A 14,042-nucleotide genomic window follows, 5' to 3' on the forward strand; every position below is an offset into this window, starting at 1 on the left:
CATACACTTCTATTTTTAAATGGACTTTAATTAATTCATCTTATTGGCATTAACATTTTTTAACTAATCTAGAAATTAAAAGTCAAAGATAACTATCACTTTAATACATCGTTGTCTTTGGTTTTGTGTTTTCTGTCTCTTGTAATTTTTTTTTCAAATAAAATTCTATTTGTTTTCATGACGGTGTTGTATATATTGCACTGTAGCGCAGCTTAAATTACGTGTGTGAAGTCAACTAAAACAATTGTCTGATGCGCGTTGATCACTACTACCGTCACATAAAATCCGATAAAATTTGATAACGATAATTAAGGATGGAAGGATGTTATATATTTATTTATTTATTTATTATTATTACCTAGCTGTATGCAAAGTTTCTAACTTGGACGACGGGGTCAATATATAATAGGATCATGCATTCAAAGGTATATATATGTATATGCATGCTTTCTAACTACTCTCAAATTAATACTTTATTTACTTAGATTATATTATTGGCAATTATATGCGGTAATGGATTTCCCACTAGAATAATTATCTATTAAGATTTTCGGTGATTGATTAGAAATCATTAAATAATTATGAATCATAAAAGTTTTAAGGTTAGATTTAGTGTGTATGTTTGGGGTCATGATCTATTTTAGCGGATGTAATCATTTTTTGAAATATCTAGTTATTAGTTTTTTTTTTTTCTTTTCTCCAAAAGCATTGTTATTGCTCAATTTATAGTTATTGAAATTTGCAAGGGTTGTATATGTATATTGACAATATACATTATTCTTATTCCTTTAGCATTTATCAATGAGAGTTTGAGTCATATATTCTACGTATCTAAAATATCAATGCTCATGTTTGAACCCTTTTTAAGTTTTCCGCAATCAGTTGTATGCTTCTTCTTGTGTTTAATTTCATGGAATATCTAAAATTTTATAGTAATGGATTATGACGTCATTATAATTAAGCTAAGGTTTACCACAAATTAAATGTCTAAGTATTAATGTACTTACCACGTACATATATACCCTAGTATATGGACGAATGTTAATACGTACGGAAAAAAAATACAATTTTTTTTAAATTTAAGTTTAAAAGCATAAACTTTGAACTATAAATTTTGAAATTTTAAATTTTAAAATTTAAATTTAAGTCATTAATATAAAATATAATAAATAAATGACTATGATTTATTTAAATGGCAAGAAGTGCAATATTCTTTATTTAAAATGGAGTGTTTAAGGATTTAAAATTCTAAATGCACCTTAGATTCAAGTAATTAAGACTTGTATATGTTTAGATGCAATTTAATAATATAGTTTAGTTAATGATCACTGTAAATTAGCTATATATAGGCCCAATGTTATTTCAGATTAGGAAGACAATATATATATATAAATATAATACATAAAATTTGAGAAAATATTGAAGGGGCCAGCAAGGGACATACAGTGAGAAGGGATGGAAAACGTTTGGTAAAAGTTTGCCTCCTTTTGGTATCAATGCATTTGGAATTATATAGGTATTGTCAATAACATGCCTAACTAGTTGCATTGCATGACTACTCATAAAGTACGTCTTCATTTAATAATGAAAATTAGGCAAATGTGTGACTTGTAACTTGGAACCACATTCAGAAAATAAGAACTAACGCTGTTATTAATTTTATTAATTATTTTACAATATCATTATAGTCAGATATAATTTATACAAGGTGCAAAATATAAAGATTGATATAATTTGGATTTATGAGTGGAATCAGATCCGGTGACCTGCCAAGGATCTGGCCTGATTTTAATTTTAAATTTTTTATTTTTATTACGTAAAATTAGATTAATTGGTTGAATTAATGATCTAGTAATTTAGTAATTTGATTGGCTTAATCATCGATTTAATTCTGACAACTATGATATTAGTTGATTTAATTTATCACACAGTTTTTATTGAAAAAAGAGAGGTTGAATTAGTTAGTGTGTATTTCTAAAGTTTTGATCAGTGTATTTTTGAATAGGTCCTTTAATCTGATAAATTAAAGTTTTGTAATTTGAATCGATTGGTCAATTGGTTATCCGGACACACACACAAAAAAAAGTTTATTATCCAGAAGATGGTGTGCTTTATTAAAAAGTATAAATATTAAAATTATATACATATATGCCATATTTATGATATATTAATATATTATCATCATTTAACAAATTTAGTGTTTTTCTATAGCGATAGAGTGTTTTGAATCAATGTCAATGTATGTCATCAGAGCATTTTTATGACTCCAAAACAAAGAAAGAGATAATTATAATTATACAACCCAGTTTGTTGTATACTTTACATCTTAGATTTAAAGGTGGAGATGGTAGTTTGTCAAAAAAGATAGAGGAGTATAAATGAGTGAAAATTGAGTGAAATTCACAATTAATATGTTGAAATGAAATGAGCGCAAGTAAAAAAAAAGGAAAAAAAATTGTTTATTAAAGATGTCAACAAGGTACAACATCTCAGTCCCTAGATTTACTCTCCGTTTTTGTTTTCATTTTTTACTGTGGGAGAATATTGTTTTTCATCTCCATTTTTTACAGGGATTCATTTCTCACGCGGACTCCATTTTTCATCTCTTTAATAATTTTGACTAATTAATTATTGATTATTTCTATAGGAATAGAGCTGAAAGTATCTATCTTATACAAAAATAGTAAGATTTTATACAAAAATTCTAAACGTGAAAATAGTAACTTTCAAAATGACGCAATGGAAGATGTCATGACGAAGTGGGGGACACGACATAAGAGAGAAGAATGTACACGACGACAGAATTATGGAAAGAGAGTTTTGTCATCCCTTCTACTTACTGTATGCTACATAAAATATATTAATTAAGTATTTTAGAACATAATATTTTTATTTATATTTTATTTATTAAATATATTTTTATATTTTTATATTTTTATTTCAATGTTTTGTATCTATAAATAAACACCCTTAAAGTATTGTGATGATAAAAGGATCAAAGTTTAAGTAAATCCACAAGATTGGACTATGATTTAATGAATATCTATCCTACTTTATTTGCAAATAATCCAAATAAAACAAAACAAAATAAAACCAATCAATGAATAAAGAAGTACCTATGAGAAGATTGATACAATTTGGACTAAGATGATTGGTTACATGTTTGATAAAGAAGAGTACTATCTAGGATCTACTTTTGACCTTAGGAAAAACCTTTATTATGAATTTATGATTCTAAACGCGTAAAGCATTTGTCACCTCTTGGAAATTTTACAGAAATAAATGTCCCTACATACATATTCCCTACAAACCGTTGAAGATCTTAGAACCTTTCAATATAAAATGCCAAATTTTGCAAGCTGTGTCACAAGACAACTGAGTCAACAAATTATATACAGTTAAGACTTCACTCAACCATAGAAATTAAAGTCTAGCAGCATAGAAAGACCGAAAAAAGGAAAGTCTACCAGTATAGTAGTATAGCATAATATGCTTGTAAATATTACACAATTTTTACTACTCTAAAAAATTTAAATTAATAAAAATATAAAAATAATTATATTTTTAATATATATATTTTCTATTCATACAAAAAATTTAGCTTTTTGAAGCGTGATTATTTAATAAGAATAATTAAATTCCAAATTTTTTTTATCATATATATATATATAAAAAATACAATAATCATATACATCTCTGACAATTAATAATATATACAAAAATAAAAAGGAAAAAAATAGAGAACCCCACTATCCCAGTTCTAGCCTTGGAAATTGAACGCGGAAATGATTCATTATTCATATGTGGCGGTGTTTGAAAATGTCACGAAGCTTCATCTAACATAGGTCTGCATTATTTTGCATGAATGCAGTTTGACATTATACTAATATTTACATTATGATATACACTCTTCTGAGTTAGTTAACAGTGCACTGTTAACTACTACAGTTTGAAAACGGATATTAAAAATGGTTTTAATATGAAAGAATAAAAGAGTATTGTAATTAGAAGTCAAATTTGTATATTGACTTTATTTAGTGGGTAAGAGAAAAAAAATAGCAAATTTAAGTTTTGAAAGTTGAATTTATATTTGAGTATAGTGTAAAACGTTTTATATCGTTAGTTATATTTTTTTTTAAATGATTATTCATACGATAAATATAAAAAATAATTATTTTTATTGATGTAATACTATATAATTAGATATAATATACATGTAAAATTATTTTATAAATAATACATAAAAATTAATTTATTTAAGAGTATGTGTTATTACTTATTAAGCCATCATGCATGCATCTTAGTGCGCACTGATTAATTAATCAGTAAGAATAATAATGAAAACGTAAAGTTTTAGATGATGATTTTATGGAAAAAGTGCAATCATGGTGTAATGATTATGATTATTTAGAGAGCTATAAAGGAATTAAGTTGTATAAGCACCCTATCAAAATCAAAACCGCAAGCTATAATGGATATATAATATTATTCCCTGTTGATTAGAATCTCATTGCGTTCAAATTCAAGAACACTATAATAATTCTTCTACCGGTAACTAACAAAGCAATAGTTTATTATTACTTCCTTTTATTATATGATGAAATATTTTATTTGATTTAAAAGTTCTTCGCCTGTTTTAATTCCCATATATTACGCTACCATTTTGGTTAATGGTTTTCGTTACAAGACAAAAATGGCGAAAACGGTGATGAGATGATAGAATTGCATTCCTATTGTGCGTTTAATTTGTGATTTTAATTCGTGTTTTTATTTTTAGTGTTTTTTATTTTTAAAAAATAACAAAAAAAATAATAAAATTTTATTATTTTTCTACAATATTTTAAAATATAAAATATTAAAAAATAAAATAAAAAAGCACACCTACCAACTATCTATCTCTGTCTCTCCCTTTTAGAAATTCAGAAAATTATATTAAAATTTACCATAAAATGATAGCCACTCCAGTGCTAATTTTCCACAAAAAATCAGACAAAGAAAAAAAAATGTTCTCTGATTTTTTTTTATATAGAAAAAATATTTGTGATTTTTTTGGAAATAGAATTATTTAGTGTAATACAGATGGATGGATTTTGTAATTGAGAAGTCAATACGTGAAAGGCATAGTGCAAAATGTGGGGGGCGTGTTGGACACGTGGCATCAGTATCTTGACCAACACGTGGGAAGTGTGTTGAACACGTGACAACATATTGGCCAATACGTGTTAAATTACGTGAGGACGTGTTGAATAATTTCCATACTATTATAATACATTTCAAATATCAATATTCAATCAAAACACCAACTCCATTTCCATATTAAAAATAATTTCTGTCAATATATCGTCCTTTTTTTTTTGGATCTCTAGACATACACAAATCAAATTCCGTCTTACTAGTAGTAATTGAATAAAAATATGACAAAAATTAGTTAATATGAATTTCGGATGTCATTATATTTCCCTATCAAGATTAATGAAGAAAATGTGATCTTTATTAGCTTACTTAACAGAGAATTAAGCTAATTACAAATGGCTTTTGCGTGAAGTTATATCATGTTATCTATTGCTGGATTCTAATTGGATAACAACTAACGAACTAAAAGCTTAAGCCAAAAGCTAAGGTTAGTTATCACTGTAAATTTGCATAATTGCACCGGTAATATACCTCAACGGAGCTATATAATGTGGAGCTGAACTGCCTACTAATAATACTAAGTATAAAATAGTAAAATACACACTTAATATTTATTATAAAATACTACTTAGTATTTATACTTAATATATATTATTAGTATTTTTTGTTCAATTTTTCTGAAATATTTTATTTTGAAATTTTGTTATGATATTTTACATAAGATATATTAAATTTATCTTCCTTTAAGTGCAACAGTATTTCTTAAATATTCTATAAATAGTATATAAAATTAAAAATAGTAAACCATTTAAATAATAAATTACTCAAATAATACTTTTAGAAAAATTTCATAATTTTAGTATTGATATAAAATTCTACATTTATCTTTATAATTCTACATGAGAGATATATGAGATTAATTAAAATCAATAAAGTCTCATTACTTAAAAGAAACAAAATAATAGAGCAAATTCATTCTTGCTGATCAACACAGATGTACATATATTCTAATTAGTATTGTCTCTTAAAAGATAGAATTATAATCTGCTAAGTAATCTAACTCAATTAGTTATCTAATCAATCAACACTCACGTGTTAAAGAAGTTAAAGTTATGACAGAAGCAGAATAATGTTTAGCTAGTTGAACTTGCTCATATGGGACCAAGTCACATGGATCAAATTCCTAACCCTAAACAACAGCAATTAACCCCAATTAATAAAAGACATGGACAAATTATTGTTCAAAATTCTGAAGTAAGAGTGAAAACACGAAGAAAAGCTCAAAGTGTCAGAACTAACCCGTGACAGGAAGAGGCTGTGGTAGTTCAGAATGGCGAACGGTGAAGGATGGACTCAACAGTTTCGGGCACGACCAAGGTGATGGGAGACTTCGACGCCGGTGGGAGAAGGGTGTATGGGAGCTGCGCGACTTGACAACCCAAACAGAGGCACAGGGTGGAGCAGATCTTACGGACTTCGCACACCCTGGACAAGGGAGTATGGGTTTTAAGAACTGTGAATGAGGCAAAAGCTCGACGGCAGCCAAAGGACGATGGATCGGCAACAATGGCGCAATGGAGCAGCGACGGTAGTGTTCGCGGGCTTCCAAGGACTCTTCGTGGGGTTCTGTGAAATTTGGGGAGGAATCAATTAGATGATATAGGATAAATTAAAAAAGAGTAAAACAGAAATTGATTTATTAGATCCTTACATAACGGTGTTTCACCAAGCAATCGCTGCTGTTGTGGCGGCACACGAAGAGATCCTTCTTCCACAGCCTTGTTTTGCGATGGCAAGGTGAAACGTTGCCAATTCTCCGTCTCTATGCTCAGTTCCTGGTGTAGTGAGAGATACAAACAATTTAAAAAATATGTCAATAAATAAATTCAAAAGGTTATAGTTGGAAAAAAAACTTGTCTTCACATACATGACTTTTTTAAATTGGAATTTATTTAAAAACTCCGAAAAAAGTAAAACAATAACACGTTTTCTAGACCGAAAGAGTATCCAAATATAGAGTATTAATTTTAGTGAATTATAATAATCTTCAATCTCCAAGTTGCCATGTTCGTAGTAGATGAGGTTAATTAATTAGTTTATTATTGATCGCTAGAATTGAATGACTGCTTAAGAGTCAAGATGTAAATAAACAAGTCATAACTATTGATAATGAGTGATGGGTACTGAAAACGATGGTTTAGTTTTGAATATTAATGATTATACCAAAGCTTGAATAGATAATAATTTCAAAAGAATTTGCTAACAAGTCAACAAGAGCGTTTGTTTTGTCACACAAAAAAAAGATTTTAGAGAAGAGAAGTTCATTCAAAGGGAGAAGAAAGGTTTAAAAAATACAGAGTGGATAGAAAATGAGTGAAAAGAAATAGAAAGAAAAGAAAAGAAATGAAAGAAATTGAGTGAATTTTTATTTTTTTTAGATGTGTTTGGATGAAAGAAAAATAAGAAGAAAAGAAATGTTATAAAAAAATAATTTTACCCTTATATTATAAAATATATTAAAAAAAATAAAAGGATAATATTGGAAGTAGAGAGAGAAATTTAATTTTTTTTCCATTTTCTCTCCATTGTTGAAGGGAAAAAAAACTGGTGAGTCCCACCAATATTTTTTCACCCATTTTCCTTTCTCTCCTATTTCTCTTCTGAACCAAACAAGAAAAAATAACTATTTTCCTTCCAATTTTTTTTCCTCCTTTTTCTTTCCTCCCATTTTCACCTCAAACAAACATAATGTAATAAACCTTGTTATTTTCTTCCCTTTTCCTCTAAATAAACCCAACTTATTATAGTTAGTATTCGTTTTGTTTGATTTGTTCCTTAATTTAATTAATTAATTACTTTTACTAACCAACAAACAGTTCTGCAATAAAGAAATTAAAGTTGTATATATATAATTGTATTTTAACTTAGTGCTAGAATAAAAAAAAAAGTCAAGCCTTGTAATTAATCAATATTTTGGTTACCCTTCAATTACAGATAATATTTTGGTCACTTTATTTAGATGCCTAACTCAAATGAAGTGCAATTGGAACTGTCTTTTGTTCTTTAATTTTAAGATTTCTTACCAAAAGCTAGTTGACACTTGACACCAAGGAGTAACCTATTTTGAATGTAATTTAAGAACACATGTAGAAAATATTATATATAATAGCAACTCCTCTCTCAATTTTAGAAGTCTTCCTCTCCAATATCTATTCTGCCAAACCTATTCTAATCATGATGTACCCTTATATTATATATGGCTAAACTAATCATAATAAAGTCAACAATCTTGAGTTTAAGTAATAAAAAAGTCAATGAATGCGTTTGTTTTTGTTGAGCCCTTAGTTCGTTGTAGGCTTGTAGGTTTTAGCTTATTTTTGGATCCGGATTTGCTAAGGTACTAAAAGAAAACATAAAAAATATCAAAATTTAGAACTTTTTCATAAAATAAATGTTTAATTATTCTGTTATTTCGAATAGTTTTATTAAATTTTCAATTAGATTTTTATATTTTTTTATTGAGTCCTTATTCTATATCAAATTTTGTAATTAAGTCCCTATTGTTATAAAAATTTCAAAATTAACAGAGTATTTCATTAAACAAAATGAATATATATCAAACACTTGACTGAATATTCTATATAGTTTAACAGAATATTCTATTAATTTTAACGTTTTGTCACAGTAGAAACTTAGTTACAAAATTTGATATGATATAGAGACCTAATTAAAAAATAGTATAGAGACCTCATTAAAAATTCGATAAAACTATAAAAATCAAAAGAATAATTAAACCTAAAATAAATAATAGTTCGTGTAGTGTTTTTGTCTATATCCATCTCATGCCTAAACATATTCTAATAGTTTTAGTGAGTTTGAATTGCTTTTAATTTCTTTAATTAAAAAAAATATTGTATTTGGAGAGAAAATATAAGAAGTACTTTTTTTAGTAAATAATTCATTAAAATCTTCTTAAAATTTTATTTTTTCAAAAACTAAGTCCTTTTTTTTTGCTTTTTAATAAAAGTATTTTTTAAATAATTATATATACAAACATCCTTATAATTATATAAAAATGTTTTTCAATAAAAATATATTCTTTCCTTAAAAATCCAATCCAAATTTGTCCTTAGACTCCTTCAAAGCGTGTTTGGGCATGAAAATTTGTATTGTTTATCATTCACGTTTATTTGATTTAAAGCGTGGAAGACTTGAACAAAGGTAATTTTATTTATTTATTTATTTTAAATTCTTAATTATGGTTGTATAAATTTTCTCATTTCAGAAGACCGAGTTAAGCATTTTTTTTAACTACTGGGGAAACAAATAATGAACTGATCAAATTTTTATGAATTCACCAACTTATGAATTCACCAACAACCTTCCATCATTCCAACATGGATCCATATATTCGCAAAATTTGGAGGGGTTTGACTTTTGAAAATTAAGGGTTAGTTGTTGAAGGAGACAAATAAAAGTAAAGCTATATATGCATATCCTCTGCCACCAAACCAACACATTAAAGAAGAGATTTAATTTTTCACCCAAAAAGGGATGGGGAAAAAAATTCCACGGACATATTTAATTATTTCTTGTTATTTTATTACATAACATTAGTAAGCATTCAATTTTTTTTTTAATTCTATTCACTCTATCTCGTCTCTCACGTCCCATGCATTTAGACATTTAGCAAGATCAACCAATTTGGATTTGGTCGAATAATCAACTCACTTGTATGTTTAAATAAATGTTGTGCGTATACATTTTATTTTGTCTATGCATCAATTTATTGACCAATAATAAACTTTTAAATAAAATTCAGATATGCGATAGATTAACATACTTATGCATTAAAGAGCAAAATTTTCAATTCAAGAATGAACAGAAGAGGTCGCAGTTGCAACGAAACTAGCAAGTGGAGAATGTGCATTATGGAGAATCACACAGAGATTACATCACTTCCTAACTACCACTCTAACTACCAAGTGCCAAGCTGGCACACTTCCTAACAGAATTTCCCGCCAAGCCTAACTACTTGCTACAATGCTTCTATGTCAAGTAACCGTCAAAACTAGCCTTCTAACTTCATTCCTCAGCTATCACTATCATCTCTAACAATATAATAATCAAGCAATAATTTCAAGCTCATAAGAATTCCTTAATTCAGCACATGTTATATAATAACAAAATAAAGCCCTTATTATTCATATCTAATTAAACATACATATACAACAAATCAAATCCATAATACACATACATGAACTACTAATAATTTAATAAAACCAATTAAATGAATAATAATTGAACAACTTTGGTCTCTAATTAACTTGGATTTATAACTAACTGCATCAATTTAATCCACTCAAATATGGAACACCAGTTTGAGGAATCCAATTATCTCCACTCAAGAAATTAGAAACCGTAAAATTAGCTGCATCGGTAGCATTAATAACATGATAACCAGGCCATGTAACACGGTTAGAAGTGTCAGAACCATTCCCAGTGTTGTTGAATTCAGCATAGTACAATGTACTAAGTGCAAAATCACCACTCCATTCATGCCAACCTGCGGAGTTTATGAAACCATCCATGAATGATTCCATGAACACTGTCACTGAATAATTCTTCCATGGCCTACCAAGGTATGTTTGAACACTACCAACATTTGGTGCTAAATCATCGGCAGGTTTTACGGTTGCATTCTGAATCGAAGTTCCTGTTATTAAAGATTCCAATAGATAATAATTAAGGTAATATTCACATACAAGAGAGTATAGTAGTTCAACAATCGAATCTGATATTAAACAAGTAGAACTAGAAGTTCAAAAATTTAAATATTCAATGGAATTTAATTAAAATTGAACTAAATATAATAATATAATATATTTATTATTAAAATATAATTTTTTAAAAGAATGTTTTTTGTTATATTATTTTAGGTTGGTTATCGTTAAAAATGATCGATTTTGATTGATTTATGAGTTTTTGACCAAACTATTTACAATTGAATTTTGTCTTGAACTATATATATTTAGAGATTGAATTTTAATTAATCCAATTGAAACGATCAGTTTAATCCGATTCTCAAAATCATAGATGTCATAGAAATTCAAGTTAGGTTGGTCCAAAATTCTAAGAACTCTAAAAAAATTGTTGCTAGAATATAATAGTTGTCATCACATATTATATGTATATATATACTTATTTCACAAATTAAAATGTATTTTATATTTTAATATACATTTTATACAAACGATAAATTTAAAATAATTTTTAATGTTTATATAATATAGTTGAAATGTAATTTCTAGTAATTAATCTTTGCATAGTATAATTAATAAAACAAAAATGCTATGAGTACAAAAAAAATAACCAATAAGTCAATTATCATGTGATGTTTAATTTATTTTTAATATATATTTTATATTTAAATATATATTTTATACAAATAATTAATTTAGTGATTGATTTTTAGTATATACATAACATCATTCTTAATGCCGGTGATTAGTGAAGTTATGTTATAGAAACCGTACCTGTGTTTTGATTTGGATCGGTTCTGCCTTGTGCAGTGATAGTATTGAACTGTCCTTTGTTTGGAAGGCGAGGATAGATGTTACAATCTTGAAACACCACAGCAGCGTTACCAAATATGAAATCAACTGTACCATAAATATCACACTCTCTATAAAATTGTCTAAGAGAATGCGTATAAAGTGTGTCTTGGTATCCTTCAAAACTGCAACTATAAAAGGTGGACAAATCTGAACCACTTCTTAAAGCAACTGCTTGGTTCTTGCTTGGTCCAGCAGTATTTCGGAATGTTATGTTTACTGCTACAAACCCTTGACCTACCACAGCTGCATGCAATTCATTCAAGTAAACGTAAAAAATAGTTATTTTTACTGACATATCTTTAAACGGGTTAATTATAATATAGAAAAAAAGACAAATAAATTCCTAATTTTTTCATTCGAAAATACATAAGTTTATGATTAATTGAAAATACAAAAACGTTCTTGATCTTCTAAAATACGGGATATTTAAGTTCTTTAAAAGAAATTAGATATCTTACGTTTTATAAAGTAACGACGTTTTTTACGGTTGAAAAATTGTTATTTTTACTGATATGTCTATAAACGAGTCGAATATAAGAGAGGCTAAAGTTTTTGTTGCTTACCAAATGTTGCGGAATTGAATGTTGTGAAATTATCAACAACATTGTGACTACCAGTGATGATTGTGCGGTTAATCCCTTCACCAACCATCATAAGGTACTTCTTGGTCTTATCAATGGAAACATACTCTTCATACACACCTTCACTTACAAAGATAAAGAAGTATCCATCACTAGCAACACTATTATTTGGTGCTGCACCAATGGCATCATTTATGCTTGTAAAGTTTCCACTCCCATCTTGGCTCACAACCACAATATCACTCACCAAAACACTCTGATCGCCGCCGCTGCTGCTGCCGTTGTTCGCATTATTTTGGAGCAATTTCCTCCCATGCTTGGAATTCTTAGCATGATCATAAATTTCTTGAGCTTTTTTGGACATCTTCAATGGTAGATTTCCATGATGGAAATTGAAGTTGTGCTTGTTGTTTGGCCATGATGTTATGATTTTCTTGCTTGGTACCCAAGCTTTTGTGAACAAAGCAAGGGAAACACTATGGAGTTTCGTGTCATTGGATAATGATGAAGATAGTTCATTCTTCAAATCTTGATCCGAATTAGAAGCAGAGGTTTGTAATGATAAACCGTCTAAGCAAGTTTGTTGGTTGGTCAAAACCCCACTAAGAAATGTTTGAAAATCTTCAGCTTGTGAAGATGGAAGAAGATTATTATTATTATTACTAGTTTGATTGATTGTGGTGAAGGTGTTTGATAAATACTCTAAGCTTTGTTGAGAAAGAAAGGTGCAATCTTGGAGTGCCCCAATTGTGTATTGTGACAAAGTGTGTGTATTTTGGAGATATGAGTTAACTTGGTTTAGGAATTTTTGGGTTTGGGATATTGATTTTTGGAATGAGAAACAGCCATAGTCAAATATGTTGCGATTTTGATTTGCAAGCATGTTTTTGCAATAAGAAGGGTCTATTGTTGATTGGCAAATGGATTCATGGTCATCTGCTAAGGACAAAGATGTCATTAACAAAAAGAAGGGAAGAAAATGGGATACAAAGAGATTGATAAAAATGGAGAATTTCTTGAAAGCCATATTGGGATCTTATTGAGAATGTGTGAAAAAAGGTATGTAGTATATTTATTTGTGGTTGAAGTGATGGCTATATGTTGGGCTTATATATAGAGGAATAATTGTGTATTTGTGTTATTATCATTTTTTTTCTATATGATTAAGTATTATAATAATAATGGTTGGTATGAAGGCATTGTTTAATCTAGATTGTGTATGAAAAGTCCTTATATGTAGTATTAATTTTAGGAGGACTAATTCAAGGATATATGCTTTGAAAGTAAGAAAAGATGTATATATGTGTATTATGGTTTAAGCATCTTATTATATTGGTGGAAAAGGTTTATGAAACACCTAAAATCTTGCACTCTAGCTATCTTGATTATCTTTAGTGTATGTGTTTTTGTCCTAATATCTGGATTCATTTTTTATCATTAAATTAAATTAACAAAAAAGATGTTTATGAAAAAATTATTTTTTTAACATTATTCAATTGTAATGTAGTGCTGAAACGAAAGTAGTAAATAAAGCATGCACAAGAAATTATTGCTTGTTCTAATTCTCAAAAAGAGAAAAAGAAATTTCTTGTTCTAGAAGTATTTAAGAACTTTTAATTTTTAGAATTAAAAAAAATTGAAATATGCAATTTGATGAAAAGATGCATATAATATGATAATTATTTTTATAATTATATTTATTATTAAAAAA

General features: G+C 27.9%; 1 protein-coding gene across 1 annotated transcript; it reads right to left on the minus strand.

Annotated features, from left to right (window-relative positions):
* Window positions 1-10,425: 10,425 nt before the first annotated feature.
* LOC107475979 (pectinesterase-like) lies at window positions 10,426-13,378 on the minus strand. The gene is made up of 3 exons (XM_016095692.3): window positions 12,314-13,378; window positions 11,670-11,993; window positions 10,426-10,849 (listed from the first exon to the last, which is right to left on the minus strand). The coding sequence occupies exons 1-3, from the start codon at window positions 13,356-13,358 to the stop codon at window positions 10,482-10,484; spliced, it is 1,737 nt and encodes a 578-aa protein (XP_015951178.1). The 5' UTR covers window positions 13,359-13,378; the 3' UTR covers window positions 10,426-10,481.
* Window positions 13,379-14,042: the final 664 nt, after the last annotated feature.

This window comes from Arachis duranensis, chromosome 2 (assembly GCF_000817695.3).
Source record: "Arachis duranensis cultivar V14167 chromosome 2, aradu.V14167.gnm2.J7QH, whole genome shotgun sequence".
Lineage (NCBI taxonomy): Eukaryota > Viridiplantae > Streptophyta > Magnoliopsida > Fabales > Fabaceae > Arachis > Arachis duranensis.

What these genes read in the sequence shown, in the direction of transcription:
- LOC107475979 (XM_016095692.3), bottom strand. Translation starts at nt 13,358, where the DNA reads ATGGCTTTCAAGAAATTCTCCATTTTTATCAATCTCTTTGTATCCCAT. An exon ending in ATTCAATTCCGCAACATTTG is followed by an intron (nt 11,994 to 12,313) that starts GTAAGCAACAAA and finishes AATTGCATGCAG; the next exon opens with CTGTGGTAGGTCAAGGGTTT. An exon ending in CGATCCAAATCAAAACACAG is followed by an intron (nt 10,850 to 11,669) that starts GTACGGTTTCTA and finishes CTTTAATAACAG; the next exon opens with GAACTTCGATTCAGAATGCA.